Below are 15,603 nucleotides of genomic sequence, written 5' to 3' on the forward strand. Positions count from 1 at the left end.
AGGTGGCTCTGAGCCACAGGGCCAGCTCTATTACTTCTTGACTGTATGGCCACATCCCTACCTTAAGGCTCAGTTTCCTCCCTGTTCAAATGGAGATAATAAGCTGGGTGCTGGTGGCTCGTGCCTGTCATTTTAGCTACTCAAGAGGCTGAGAGGCTGAGGATCACAGTTCAAAGCCAGCCTAGGCAGGAAAGGCCACCATGAGACTCTTATCTCCAATAAACTACTCAGAAAAAGCTGGAAGTGGACTTTGGCTCAAAGTGGTAGAGCACTAGTCTTGAACAAAAGAAGCTCGGGGACAATGAGTTCAAGACCCAGGACCAGAACAAAGTAACCTGTCACATAACCTGTCAGGATCCAGAGAAATCATGGTCAACAAGTACTGAGTGCGGCCCCTGGCTCAGTGAGTGTTCTCCATATACTCATCGTGTGGTGGTCATGGATAGTAGGTTTTCTGCACGTGTGAATGTGTCTGAGCTGGGCCAGGGTGGAGGGCTGAGGCTCTGGGCTGTCAGGTGTGAGCAGGGTATACACCAGCATTCGTCTGTCTGTGTGGCTGTGTGTGGTATCCCTGTGTGCATGTGTCTGGTTGTACATTTGGCATCTATAGTCACATCTGTGCACGCAGAACTGCCTCAGTTTCTTATAAACGAGGAAGTAGCTGTGAACAAACACTCATAAGTCTGCATAATTTTTCTGTTTGTACTGATTCGACCTCTATTATTGGACAACTACTAAGAGCTAGGTTGTTTCAGGGATCCAGTATTGAACACAATGGACAGTAACACCTGCCCTACAGGACTCATAGCCTACAGGAAAACACAGCCAGCCACAGGTGATGAAACAGAAGTGCTCTGGAGACAAAGAAGACAGGAGCCAGGTGCTGGTGGCTCACACCTATAATCCTAGCTACTCAGAAGGCTGAGATCTGAGGATTGCGGTTCAAAGCCAGTCCAGGCAGAAAAGTCCCCAGAAGATTCTTATCTCCAATGAACCACTCAAAAACTGGAAGTGGAACCGTGGCTCAAAGTGGTAGAGCACTAATCTTGAGCAAAAGAGCTCAGGGACAGCACCCAGGCCCTAAGTTCAAGCCCCACAATTCACACACACACACACACACACACACACACACACACACACACACAGAGGAAGGGGCTAAAAAGTGGGTAGTTCCCCCTTTTTAAAATAGGGGGACCGAGGAAGGAGTGACACCCAAGCAGACATCTAAGTAAGGACCTGGGCTGAGGGGCAGTGGCTGGCTCTGTGGAGCAGTATGTGGGAAGCAGAAGGAAGAGCATGCACACAGGCCAGAAGACATGCCAGGGCTTGGGGCTTTGGGCCCTTGAGGAACCTTCCGGAAGCTGGTGTAGCTGGAGTGGGAGTGGTGTAGTGGGAGGCAGAGAGAGGGTATGGGTGGGACTCATCATGGGGCCATACCATGATACCTGTGGCGTGCTGGAAGGTTCTGAGCACAAGTGAGATCTGAAGGGGGCTTTTTTTTTTTTTTTTTTTTTTTGCCAGTCCTAGGGCTTGAACTCAGGGTCTGGGTGCTATCCCTGAGCCTCTTTGTGCGCAAGACTAGCACTCTACCACTTGGGCCACAGCGCCACTTCTGGTTTCTGTTTTTTGTTTTGCCAGTCCTGGGCCTTGGACTCAGGGCCTGAGCACTGTCCCTGGCTTCTTTTTGTTCAAGGCTAGCACTCTGCCACTTGAGCCACAGTGCCACTTCTGGCCTTTTCTATAAATGTGGTGCTGAGGAATCGAACCCAGGGCTTCATGTATACGAGGTAAGTACTCTTGCCACTAGGCCATATTCCCAGCCCCTGGTTTCTGGTTTTTGAATGGTTCATTGGAGGTAAGAGTCTCACTGGGGACTTTTCTGCCTGGGCTGGCTTCAAACCACAATCCTCAGATCTCAGCCTCCTACTGAGTAGCTGGGATGACAGGCGTGAGCCACCCGTGCCTGGCTTGAAAGAGGACATTTTTTAAGTGTCTGAGCCTGGTGTGTCTCTTGGACGTGACTGAGCTGTGTGTGTGCTCACCGCAGGGCCCGGGTAGGTGCTGGCTTCGCAGTTCTCCCTCCAGGACATGTTGAGGCTGCGCACAAACTCGGGGTAGAAGGGGGTGGGAGGTGTTGAACATGGAGAAGCCCAGGATGTTGGAAGAGTCCTCCACGATACCATCCAGATGCAGGATGGGGAAGTCCTGGGATAGAGAAGAGGAGGTGGCGAGGCGTAGGCCCAGGGGCTGGGTGACACAGACAGGGTGAACGGGAGCTGGGGGGTGAAGGGGTACTCACCATGGTGGTGAGGATGTACTTGTAAAATGCTGAGGTCATTCCCAGCTCCGAGGCCTGGAGGAGAACAGAAGAAGCGGGTGAGAGAGGCAGAGACGGGGTAGGGGGGAACCCCAAGAAAGGCAGAGAGATTTCGAGGCAGGCATGGTAAGGAGGCAGTGAGAAACAATGTGGAAAGACACGGAGATGAGATGAGAGGGCAGAGGAGGGAGGCCTTGCTCCCTCAGGTCCTCGTGCACTGACTGGTGCCTATGGGAAGCAGAGAGCCGGGGCCCCTCAAACGCCTGCTGCTCCTGTTGAAGGGCTTCCTTCTGGAGATAGGACAGGTAGAGACAGGAACAACTAAGCCCAACTCCTCCCAAAAGCCACGGGGCTGGTAAGTGGGGCCAGAGAAAAGCACTCTTTCATGAAAGGCAGCCAATTGGAATCGTAAGGTTCATGCTTTGAGACCCCTCTTAACAATGCTCAAGGAAAACTAAGCTAGAAGCTCCCTCTGCACCTGGAGCACTCCCCCACAATCCTGACCTCCCAACTCCTGCTCAGCAGGAGTTTCTGAGGGACAGGATCTGGGCTCTGGGAAGGACAGGCTGGATGAGGAAAGAGACCACATGCACAGGGATCCATCCTCTAGAGGGGCAGGGCTCCCTGCCTCGCAATCCCAGAGGCTCTTCCCTAAGCCAGCCTACATTCTCAGAGCCTGCTCACCCTTCTTCCTGTGGGCTTTGATCAATAGTGACATATGATGGTAACTAAAAAAAAAAAAAAAAAAAAGTTAAGCTAGGGGCTGGTGGCTCACTCTTGTCATCCTAGCTGCTCAAGAGGCTGAGAGCTGAGGATTATGGTTCAAAGCTAGCCCAGGGAAGGAAGGGCAATGAGACTCTTAATCTCCAATTACATACAAAAAGGCAGGGGTTGAGAACATGGCTTAGTGGTAGAGTCCTTGCCTAGCATGCACAAAGCCCTGGGTTCAATTCCTCAGTACCACATAAACAGAAAAAGCCAGAAATGGCACTGTGGCTCAAGTGGTAGAATGTTAGCCTTGAGAAAAAGAAGCCCAGGGACAGTGCCCAGGCCCTGAGTTCAAGCCCCAGGACTGGCAAAAAAAAAAAGCCAGAAGTGGTGGTATGGCTCAAATGGTAGAACACCAGCCTTGAGCACAAAATCTCAGGCACAGTGCCCAGGCCCAAAGTTCATATAAGGTACCCAGTACCAGCACATTAAAAAAACAAAACAAAACAAAAAGCCATATTATTATTTGCTGCCTATAAGAAGAAGAGGGTCCCATTGCCCTGTCTGAGGTTCCTGGACATTGGGGTGACTTGCTCACAGTGGCCCAGGTTTCTGGAGACTGACGGGAGCAGGGACCCACCTTGCGGAGGACGAGGTGGGAGATGGATGCGTTGGCGTCGATGATGATGGTGGACACTTTGTCATCTCGGATCTCCTTGAGCAGTGGCGTGGGGTCTCGGCTGTCATCCAGCATTCTCACTGACAGCGTTTCCTTGGAGATAAGGAAACCACGCACCAGTTCCTCCAGTCGCAGGAGGCCTACAGGAAGGTCAAGCCTCAGGTTAGAGCCCTTCCTTCTGAATGTCTGGGTACAGGGTGACCCACCGTCTTCTTTGCTGGGCAGGGGGCCCGCAGGTACACTGAGATGAGGAGGTGGCAGTCCCAGATGCTGCCAGGGCTCTTGAGACATGGGGCTTGTGAACCCAATCCTGAACCTCCCTACCCACCCCTGCCTGATCAGTGGGATGTCTGATGCTGCCAGGGCTCTTGAGACATGGGGCTTGTGAACCCAATCCTGAACCTCCCTACCCACCCCTGCCTGATCAGTGGGATGTCTGAGGTTGTATTTAACTTTCTGCCTTTTTTTTCCCCCCCAGTACTGGAGCTGGGACTCCGAAGCTTGTGCTCTTGTGCTAGGCATTTTTTCTACTCATGGCGGATGCTCTACTGCTTGAGCCATGCCTCCAGTTCTGGTTAAGTGGAGATAAAAATCTCAAGGATTTTTCTGCGTTGGTTGGCTTCAAACTATGATCCTTAAATCTCAGCCTCCTGAGTACCTAGGAGGACAGGCGTGAGCCACCGGCACCTGGCTTATATGCTTGCCTTCCTGATTAACTTGCTGTGCCTCCTCTGCCATTAGTTGGGTGAACAGCCTGCCAGTTGCTTAGCCAGAACTTTCTCTGATGGCAGCCCTGGCTTCTTCTCTCTCTTTCTCCCTCAACCCATGCAGATTTCACCTCAAATTGCATCAGCACCTATCACACCATGCCACTGCCACTGCCCTGGCCCAAGCCACTAACATCTCTTGCCTCTAATAACTGCAAGAGACCATTCTCCACCCAGCAGCCAGAGTGATAGGCACCAAGTCCTCTGACATCACTTCCTCTCTCCATCCTTCTTGCACCCACTCCCTCTAGCCAGATGGACCTTGTCGGTGTCCTGTGGCTTTGGCCTGGCCTTTTCCTCTACTTGGAACCCTCTTCCACTAGGGCTCGCTCGCTCACCTCCTCTTGGCCTTCACTCTGATGCCCTTTTCTCCATGAGGACCCCTGTCCACCGTTCCACTTAAGATGGTCCCATTGCACAATCCTTAGTAGTTTACTTTCCTCTGTCAGCATAGATCTACCCTGTCTGCCCAGACAAAGTGTTCACTCCATAGTGTGTGCTGCCTCTATCCTGTCACTTCAACAGAGGCCTGACTAGGACAGCTACCGTGTCTACCTCACTCACTGCTCCCAGCTCCCTACCACCACCACCAACAGAGCAGGCGCGGGGCAGGCGCTCAGAAAACCTCTTTCTACAGGTTCCTGAGCTTGGCTCCTCCCTTAGGCTCCACACCATCAGCCCATCAGACTCGCCCAGTTCACCTGAACATCTGCAAGATGTGTCACATCCCACACGCATCCCTTTGGAAGGATCATTTTCCCACCCCCATCCATTCTCCTCTTCAACCAATCCTGGCTCTCCATTCCCATGGCCAAACACCTGTGCCCAACCTGTCATCTCCCTCTGCTACCTGTTGGTCTCCCAATCCCTCTGGTGTCCCTCTCTGATCAATTCTCTTTCCATGGCACAAATCTAGCCATGTGCCCCCACCTGGCTCTGCTTGGAAACTCTCCATGGTTCTGCTCCTCCTCCCCCACTAAAGCCACAGGGGCATCCACGAGCCTCTCCTCTACCCCACTAGAGCAGCCAGCCAGCTTCAATGTCCCAGAGGACTTGCACACCTCCTCCCAGCCTGTGTACCACTCTGTGTCCCAACAGCTCAAGGCCCAGCATCCGCCCCTCAACCCGCTGAGGAAGAAACCACGCCTGACACTGCTCCATGCCCACTGAAGGGCCTGCGGGGGGCTGGGCAGAGCAGCTGCTCAGTCACCACCTGTGGATCCCCGGGGTTTGTCTGGAGCCCAGGGCTCTGCAGAACCAGCGGTCTCACTTTCTGAGCAGGAAAGGGATGGTGGGAGTGGGTGAGCACTGGGGTGTAAGGCGGGACACCAGAGTTCCAGGGCAGGGACATCTGGGGGGCAGTGGGAAACAGAACACTCAGTCCTCCTCACATTCAGCCTTGGCACAGATCAGGCTGGCCGAGGGATAGTTGAAGGACTTGAGGATTCGGGAAACTGCCAGGCTGACATCCTCGTTACTGGGGTACAGGCTGACAGATGCAAAGCGAAGGTACTGAAGGCGGGGTGTCTCCTCAGGACCCACCTTGATGTGGGGGATCTGGACAAAGACACACAAAGAGAGAGAGAGAGAGAGAGCATTTGTTTCCACCTGACTGCTCCTGTCCAGCCCCCCCCACCCCCCACCCCCGCCTACCCCCAACTGCTTCTCCTCTGTATGGCCTCCCGTTCCCACTGTCAACCTTACCTCCTTCTCCCCCACAGATATGGCTCACGGTGGAGGCAGATGCTGGGCTGGAGGAGGGCCCCAAAACAGATACGACCCCCTTTGGCAGGATCTGACACACTGTGAGGGGCAGGAAAGATATGATGGAGTCAAGGATCCTCTGCCTCTACCGTCGCACCCGCCAGGTGTCTCCCCCGCATGGGAAAAGAATCAGGACACATAGAGCAGCCTCTGGTCCATCTCTTCCAGCCTAGACCCACCAGTCCAGTCCCTGACCCTGCTCAATGTTTTGTACAAAATGAGGAGGGACAAGAGAGAGAGACAGGAGACAGAGCCACAGAAGGACAGGTCAGCCCAAGAGAAAACAGAGAGAGAAAGAGACACCAAAGGTCCAGCAGGCCAGGCGCTGGTGGCTCACGCCTGTAATCCTAGCTACTCAGGAAGCTGAAATCTGAGGAACAAGGTTCAAAGCCATCCCAGGTAGAAAAGTCACTGTGGGACTCTTATCACCAATGAACCACTCAAAAACCGGAAGTACTGGGCTGGGGATATGGCCTAGTGGCAAGAGTGCCTGCCTCATATACATGAGGCCCTGGGTTCGATTCCCCAGCACCACATATACAGAAAATGGCCAGAAGTGGCGCTGTGGCTCAAGTGGCAGAGTGCTAGCCTTGAGCAAAAAGAAGCCAGGGACAGTGCTCAGGCCCTGAGTCCAAGCCCAGGACTGGCAAAAAAAAAAAAAAAACCGGAAGTACTGCTGTGGCTTAAGTGGTAGAGCGCTAGCCTTAAGCACGAAGAGGCTCAAGGACAGCGCCCAGGCCCTGTCTAGCCCCACAACTGACAAAAAAAAAAGGGGGGGGGGGATTACAAGTTCAGAGTTTGGTTCTTCTGTCTGCCAACCTTTTTCAGCCATACTAACACCATGATCCACCAACTTCCCTTCGCCTACATCAACAGCCAAGGTCCCTGGCCCCTGTCCTCTCCAATCACTCTTCTGTTGCAGCTCCTCCTGCTTCCTTCCCCTTCAACTAGTGTGTCTCAAGATTCAGAGATAGGGTTGGAGGCACAGCTCAGGTGGTAGAGCACCAAAAATGAGTGAAAGCAAGTGTCAAATAGCGGAGGGGTGTGTGTGCTGGGAATGTGGCTTAGTGATAGAGCGCTTGCCTAGTGTGCACGAAGCCCTGAGTTCCATTCCTCAGCACCACATATACAGAAAAAGCCAGAAGCGGCGCTGTGGCTCAAGTGGTAGAGTGCTAGCCTTGAGCAAAAAGAAGCTAGGGACAGTGCTCAGGCCCTGAGTGCAAGCTGCCTTATTCCTGCTCTCATGGCAGAATTCTGACTTTTCCCAGAACTTCCCTACCTCCCAATGTACATGCTTTCCAGGACTGAATCATGGCACCTGACTCAGGCCTGGCCAGTGCCAGAATGACATCCTCCTGGCCACACTGATAGTTCAGGATGGACATGGCCTCAAAGAGAGCCTTTCCCAGGCTTCTCCCCGCCAACCCCCGCAACACACACATAATTATTACTGGTTTTGCTAAACCAGTGAGATGTGAGCTTTGAGCTATTGGGGACCAACTTGCTATCAGCTGGAAAGGACATTCCTACAAATGAAGCCAACACAAGAGATGCAGATGGAGAGATTTCTAGAATATCATTTGAACCCCTAGATCTAACCATTCTTGTTAATAACCCTGGGATACCGTTTGAGCCTAGATCTAGCCTTGCCTGAAATGAAACCCTAGACCTTTCTGTTGGTTGGTGTATCTGACACTCAGATTTAACAAGCCACACCACTTTTTCATTTGCTCCAACTGGTGACCTTAGGTATATCTCACAGGCATCCAAGTCAGTATTTTAGAGACGTGATTTGGTGTCCCTCTGTCTCTCCAGTCTCACAAATGAGGTAAACACTACACCACTGAGCCATATCCCCAATCATCTCTCTCTCTCTCTCTCTCTCTCTCTCTCTCTCTCTCTACTTCAGGGACTTGGTCTCAGGGCCTGAGCACTGTCCCTGAGCATTTTTTTTGCTCAAGGCTCTTTCTTTACTTCTTGAGCCACAGCTGGGTTGTTTTTTTTTTTTTTTTTTTTGTCAGTTATAGTGCTGCCCCTGAGCTCTTTTGCTCAAGGCTAGCACTCTACACTTGGAGCCACAGGACCACTTCTGGTTTTTCTGGTAGTTAATTAGAGATAAGAGCCTCTTGGACTTTCCTGCCTGGGCTGGCAGCGAACCACAATCGTCAGATCTCAGCTTCCTAAGTCGCTAAGATTACAAGTGGAAGCTACCAGCACCCAGCAGTTTTGTGTTGTTGTTTTTTTCAATTTGAGGCTAGGGTTTCATGGACTTTCTTGCCCAGGCTGGCTTCAAACCACAATCCTCACATCTCAGCCTCCTGAGTAGCCAGGATTACAGGTGTGAGCCACCAGTGCCTAGCATTGCTTTCTCTCTCTTTAACCTTAAACCAGTCTGATCTGGGTTTCTGTCATATCTAAGTAACATATCAAAACTGAACATCTCATTTTGCTCCAAATTGTTCCTTCTGTGCCTTCCATGGTGGTGAATGTTCTGTCTAACCTTTGTACAGACCAGATGATAGGAAATGGGCCTTGCTTTCTGGCTCTCTCCTGACAGCCATTCGTTGCCAAGCCTGATGTCTTCCTTACCCTCAAAGTTTCTCAATTCTGTCTCCTCCTCTCCAACTCTTCTTACCCCTTCTTTATACCCAACTCAGGCACAGAGCATCTTCTTCCCTTACCACCCAAACCCAGCCTCCAGATTTACCTTCCAGAAGCTCAGCTTCCCAGTCTGAACTCATAGATAGCTCCCCATGGCTTTAGCTGAAGGGAGCATCTTTTATCCTGGCACTGTTGGTGTTCTGACCTCTAGGAGCTGGCCTATGAATTGTCCCAGCCTTGCCTTCCACAGCCCTGTCAAACCACAGCTCAGGAATGGCTGGGGATCCTATCAAACACACCCAGAATCCAGCCAGTCAAGATGGCCTCAACTCCACATCCTGTCCCTTGGCTCTAAACACCACCCCACCATCCCAGCTCCAAACTCAAGGCACATGCCTGCAATGCCTCTTCACCCTCTATCTTTTTTTTTTTTTTTTGTCTGTCATGGAGCTTGAACTCAGGGTCTGGGCACTGTCCCTGAGCTTTATCGCCTAGGGCTAGTGCTCTACCACTTTGAGTCATAGAGCCACTTCCGGTTTTCTGGTGGCTAATTGGAGGTAAGAGTCTCACAGAATTTCCTGCCAGGGCCAGCTTTAAACCATGAGCCTTAGATCTCAGCCTCCTAAATAGGTAGGATTACAGGTGTGAGCCACCAGTGTCCTCCCCTTCTATCTTAGTGTTTCTCAGATTGTGTTCTATGCTGGACCAAGCCACACAAAAAAAGTCCAGGAAACATTTTATCCCATTCTCCTTGGTGATATCAAATGCACAGGAACTAATAACGCCTGACAAAGCCTGTGTGGAGAAGAAAACTGTCTAAAAGCCTGTTTAGTAAGTGGTACTGGGGATAAAACCCCAAAACTTCACACATACTAAGCAGACTCTCTACCACAGGGGTATACCCTCCAGCCTTAAAACACATTATAAGACAGCAGCTCACAGAAGTCTACAACCCCAGAACATCTGTTCAAATGGCATGCATGAGCATTTATTTGATCTATCAGTATTCAACAGATATTTCTAATGAAATTTTGTAAAACTGTTTTTTATGTGGTACCATGGAATCAAACCCAGGGCCTCATGCATGCTAGGCGAGCACTCTACCACTAAGCCACATTCCCAGCCCTCAACAGACATTTCTGTACCCCTATCATGAAGCAGACCTGGCTCCTAGCAAGGCATGCTGGGGAAAAAAATGACTCTCTTCCTGCTCACTTGTCAAAGTTCAGCGGCAGTCTAGACTCCAAAACACCTTTGCTGATCCACCTCTGAGCCCCCCCCCCCACCCCCAGCCATGGTGTCTGGGTCTCTATGCCCAGAGTAGACCCTCCAGGAAGGAGAAGGTAGACACAGTCATGAGGGAGGCAGATGGAGCCAGAAGCAGACAAGGCAGAGGGATGGACTGAGGGCCCCCCAGCCTGCTCTGCCTTGCCACACACCCCCATGGCCCCACTCACTGGTGTCTGTGGTCTCGTACTGGCTGTCCCGCTGCAGCTCAAAGATGTCTACTTCCACTCGGGCCTTGGCTGGGACCTCGATGATCCCATTGATCTGCTCCCGGGCCAGGGCCAGGGCAAGACGCTCGCCGCGGCCGCACACTGTCTGGTCATCCAGGATTGCAGCTGAAGAAAAACAGGAGTTGTGGAGACCAGACTCCTGGGTCCTGAGGAAGGAGGGCATGGGGGCCAGGTCCTGGACTCCTAGGCTCTGGAGTGAAGGTAGGTGGAGGAATTAAGGGTCTAGTCTCCTTGATCTGAGGCTGAACACCTGGGTCCAGGGGAAGAAGATGATAGAGGCTGGGACTCCTTGTTGCTGAAGAAAGTTGGGACCCCCCCCCCCCCCGCCCAAGGTTCCCAAGAATCCTGGGCTTTAGGGAACTGGCATGCCTCCCAAAGAGGAAGAAGCCCCAGGGCTCTGAGGGAGCAGGGGTGTCACAGGGCCTCACCCATGCGCAGTGATGAGAGCACCTGGCAGCTGGGGCTAGCAAAGGCGACAATCAGCAGCAGCAGCAGCTCAGCCGGCATCTTCCTCCCCTCCTCATGGGGACGCAGCTGCCGCGGCCCCCACTCGCCACCTGCAGGGAGGCCCCCCCCAAAAAAAACCCAACAATCCAAGGAAAGGTTGCTAATATGGAAGGACAGAGTCCCTTAGGAGGGCTAGGGGACAGTCCCCAAGACATCATTGGTGAGGAGAACAGGGCCCTGTTCTAACACACAGCTTGCAGTTCTGAGGGCCTTGTGAGGCCAGAAGCTCAGGTCAGAGTGTGCCACAGAGGGGAGAGCTCACAGGGCTCCTGACTGACAGGATGGGCACCCCTAGAGGAAGATGTATACAGTTATCGCAGCCAGGTTGGCAGAGGGAGGCATGCTAGAGATCTCAGGTAGGAAGGATTCCAGGGAAATCATTCTCCACCCCAACAGGAAACCAGGAATTGCCACCCGCCCCCCACACCCAGTCCCGCCCCTTTCTCTGGGCAGGCAGCTGTTACTAGGCAACAGAAAGGCTGGAGAGGATGCAGTGGTTGCTAGGCAACCCCATCCCAAGCCTTACTTGCTACCTTCCTGACGTCCCTGGCTCCCATAATCCCACGGGGAGAGAGGCCTGGACATCCGGGGCCTGGGGGTGGGGAGGGGGAAGAGGAGATCTGGGAGTTGGAAACTTTGAAAGAGAGAGAGAAGGAGAAAGACTTAAAGTAGTAAAGGAACTTTAAAAGGGAGATTTAATTAAAGAAAGGAAATGAAGAGAAAGTGGAAGAGAAGCTTTGAGTTGGCAGGATTAGAGACTCAGAAAAGGAGAGAGAAAAGAAAACCAACCAGATACACAAATGAACAGGAAGATGATGGAAAAAATAAAGAGAAACAGAAGAGAGTTACTGGGAAGTAGGGACAAGAGGGAAGAGGCAGAAAAGGAGCTGTGCAGACAGGAAAGACAGAGCAAGAGAGGAAAAGAGCAGGATGGACTGGCCAGAGGGACACAAAGGTATAGGTGAGACACAGAGAGAATGGAGAATGGAGACATGCAAGCTGACTCAGGAGGTGGCCAAGGAGATGGGACAGGGAGGAAATGAGCGAGGCTGGGAGTGAACTGCCTTGCCAGAAGTGTGTATCCCACCATGTTGTGGGGAGATGGTGCATCTCTGTTCTTCACAACCCTCCACCCCACAGGGGAGTCAGAGATGGCTCTGGGTACCCCAGCTTTCTGGAGGTCAACAATGAGGTGGAAGGAACTTGGTGAGATGTGCATGCAGCTACCCCAGTCAAGGGCCATACTCCTAAAGAAACCTTCTGTGCAAAAGGCTCCAGGACCCAGAGTCCTGAACAGGGAATCTGGCATCTCCCTGCACCCTACCTAATCCTTGTGGGGGTATGGCTGCGCTGATGAGATGCCAGAATGAGAACTGCTAGGGAAAGACAGGCACAAGCCAACAGCACCCAGTCAGCTCACACGGCCAAGAGGCAGGAGCCCCCCAGTCTGTGCTCTGCCTCAGCCTTACATGACCTTGAGCAAGTCATCCCTTTTTCTGTGGGTCTCTGGGAGCGTGAGGCTGGGAGAAGGAGGGCATGCTGGACGGGTGGGTGACTATGAACTGTGACTGAGATCTAAGGTAGAAGCTTGTTTATCTAGGATAAAACAGCAAGAATGGCTGGGAGCTGGAGGCTCATGCCTGTCATCCAAGCTACTCAGGAGGCTGAGATCTGAGGATTATAGTTTAAAGCCAGCCTTGGCAGGAAAGTCCATGAGACTCTTACCTCCAATGACCCACCCCAAAACTGGAAGTGGAGCTGAGGCTCCAGCAGCAGAGTGCTAAGCCTTGAGTAAAAGTACTCAGGAACAGTGCCCAGGCCCCGAGTTCAAGCCCCAGGACCCCCCAAAAAATAAAAATAAAAAGGATGGCTGGGAAAGCCAGAAGGGGAAGGGAGGGAAGATGGGACTTGGAGAGGGTGGGAAGGAGGGGGATCATCCCGACACACCAGGGACTTCCAGGGAAAGCAGGGAATTAGAAACTAGGGAATAGAAAGACGGCCAAGGAGGCAGAAGGTCAGAGACCTACAGGTGGCAGATCCTGGTGGGAGCAGAAGACCACAAACACAGGGCAGGGCCAGGCTGGGGAGCAGCATGTGCACACAGGAAGGTCTGAGAAGGCATGCCCAGAAAGAGAGATGGCTTCAAGATGCTAAGTGTGGGGGGAGGGAATGAGAGGGAACAGACTAGAAGACACAGCCTAGAGGTGCCAACACCCAAGAAGTCGGAGAGCAGTGGGAGGATGTGAGAGAGGAGGAACAGGCCTGGGACTCCCAAACCAAGCCAAGTAAAGGTAGAAACTGAGCCAGGCCTACCAGAGGGAGCTAGAATTGAATCAACTAAGAGAGAAAGCAGCAAAGGAGAGAGAGGCAACGGATGAGTAGGTAACAGAAAATACAAGAACTCTGGGGAGAGCCAGGCACTAGTGGCTCACGTCTGTCTTCCCTAGCTACTCAGGAAGCTGAGATCTGAGGCTCATGGTTCAAAGCTAGCCCAGGTAGGAAGGTCCATGAGACTTTATCTCCAATCAACTACCAAAAAATCTGGAACTGGAGCTGTGGCTCAAAATGGTAGAATGCTAGCCTTAAACACAGAAGCTCAGGGAGAGAGCCCAGGCCCTGAGTTTAAACACCTAGGACCAGCACGTGCACGTACACGTACACACACAAATACACACACACACACACACACACACACACACACACACACACACACGAAAGCTCTGAGAAGAGAAACATAACTTTGAGAGGAGAGAAAACTATTGCATTGTAAGAGGTGAAGGGGGGTGGAGTGCGTGTTGGGGCTGCAGAAGTAGCCTAAAGAAGACAAGCAAGAGAAGCAGAAGCAAGAATAAAAAAGTATGAGAAAGAAGCCGAGGGACAGATGGGCATGGAGGGAAACTGAGGCAGCTGCATGGCCTGGAGGAGCACGGGCAGCACACAAATGCATCCATCTGCAGATGCTCGGGGATGCTTGAAGGGGTGCAGGAGATCCCAGGGCCCACTAGGCACGGGCATGAGGAGGGATGGGGGCAGAAAAGCGGGGTGGGGGCCAAAGAGGGGGTGGTGTGTGTGTGTAAGAACAAGACCAGGAACCCGGGGCTGAAGGGAGGGAAGGGGAGGGCAGGGGAAGGAATGAGAGGAGGTGGCGACCCAGAGTGGGTCTAGAGGAGGGAAGCTGAAATGTGAGAACTAGAAGACAGCTTCTAAGCCCAGAGATGGAGGGAAAGGCAGAGGTGGGAAGACAGCTAGAAGGGGCATGGGTGCCACCAGTAGAGCCAGAGTTTCACAGAGACACACTGAGTCAGGGTTGGGTTACTAGCAAAGACACGGAAGTTGGACCAAGAGAGGACTAAGAGACAAATCAAATGGAGAATCAAAAATGGAAAGATAGAGGTGAGTGGGATGCAATGGGGGCAAGGCCTACCGTAGACATAGTGAGGAAGAGAGGGGGAGGGAGAGATGGGGAGAGAGAGAGGAGAGAGGAGAGAGAGAGAGAGAGAGAGAGAGAGAGAGAGAGAGAGAGAGAGAGAGAGAGAGAGAGTCAGTCTGGGACTGGGACCCAAAGCTTGAAAGCAGGGACAGAGGCATGCTCCGAGCAGGCAGAAGTGAGACACCACAAGTAAGAGCTGGTCAACCCCACAGGACCGCAGGAAGCCAGGGGCCGGTGGCAGGTGTGGGCTGCATACCCATCAGGAAGGGTGAGAAGAGGTCTCGGAGAATGGAGGTTGGGGAGATGGAGGACACGAAGCAGCCCCCCCAGTGGAAGAGGGTCTTTGCCCACTGGGAAGCCGGGAATGTGCCCCCCACCCCACCCCCCCACCCCCCCCCCCCCCCCCCCCCCCCGCCAGGCCTTCCTGGACCCAGCCCAATCCCCACCCTGCAGACACTCACGGATCCTGGTGGGACGGAGGGCAGGGCTCCCTCGAGGCCCAAACGGCAGCGGAGAGGCGCTCTGTTGCTGGGTGGCGGGGTGGCTGGGGCAGGGGGAGAGGGCGATCCGCTGGGCCCCCTCCCCCGCCGCCAGTGGCGGCCCCCAACTAATCCAACACGGTGGCTCCCCAGGAGCGGGAGAGGAAGGACAGGTGGAAAAAAAAAATCAGAGGGCGGGCCAAGAGGGGAGGAAGGGGAAAGGAGAAAATGGAGGAGAGAAGGGGAGAGAGGAGAAGGGGAAGGAGCAAATGGAGGGGAATGAGGGAGGAAAGGAGGAGAAGAAGGTGAAAATGGAAGGGAGGGGGACACAGGCAAAGCCGGGGGAGGGGGAAGCCGGCCCAGGAAAGGGCCCCCCACCCCCTCCCCTAGCCTGGCCGGCCTGGGGGGGCCACAGGGGGTGCGGACTGGGTGGAGAAAAGGAAGCTGGCCATGGGGAGAAGTGGGGGAGGGGAGGGCTTCTTGGGGGGGAGGGGGCTGCCCCCTTCCCCCCCTCCCCCCCCAGAGCCTTGGCCCTGCCCTAGCTGAGGCTAGGGCCTGGAGTCCTCAATCCCTCAGCTCCCACAGAAAAACCATGCTGGGGTCTCGGTGAGTCCAAGCAATAGAGGGGATGGGGTGCTGGCAGCCCGGGAGAGGGAGAGGCCGAGAGAAGGGGGCAGATGAGGTGGAGAGATGGGGAGGAGGGAGAAGAGGCTGGAGAGAAGCAGGTGGAAGAGGAAGGTGGAGGAGGAGGAGGGTGGGTTGTGGGGAGGGGGATGGCCACGCAGGACCTCAGAGGGAGGGCCTGGCCATAGACTCCCGGTCCCCTGCGAGGAA

The 15,603-nt window shown here is 53.4% G+C and overlaps 1 protein-coding gene across 1 annotated transcript in view; it reads right to left on the bottom strand.

Annotated features, from left to right (window-relative positions):
* The window catches only part of Grik5 (glutamate ionotropic receptor kainate type subunit 5), a 51,574-nt gene extending 36,545 nt beyond the window's left edge, over nucleotides 1–15,029 (bottom strand). Inside the window, 9 exon segments of the mRNA XM_048329446.1 lie at nucleotides 2,043–2,123; nucleotides 2,125–2,205; nucleotides 2,300–2,353; nucleotides 3,666–3,844; nucleotides 5,863–6,028; nucleotides 6,171–6,274; nucleotides 10,294–10,458; nucleotides 10,782–10,910; nucleotides 14,752–15,029. Of these exon segments, the coding sequence (XP_048185403.1) occupies nucleotides 2,043–2,123; nucleotides 2,125–2,205; nucleotides 2,300–2,353; nucleotides 3,666–3,844; nucleotides 5,863–6,028; nucleotides 6,171–6,274; nucleotides 10,294–10,458; nucleotides 10,782–10,860 (909 nt within the window). The 5' untranslated portion in view covers nucleotides 10,861–10,910; nucleotides 14,752–15,029.
* Between the last annotated feature and the right edge of the window lie 574 nt (nucleotides 15,030–15,603).

Source organism: Perognathus longimembris, chromosome 20, assembly GCF_023159225.1.
Source record: "Perognathus longimembris pacificus isolate PPM17 chromosome 20, ASM2315922v1, whole genome shotgun sequence".
NCBI lineage: Eukaryota > Metazoa > Chordata > Mammalia > Rodentia > Heteromyidae > Perognathus > Perognathus longimembris.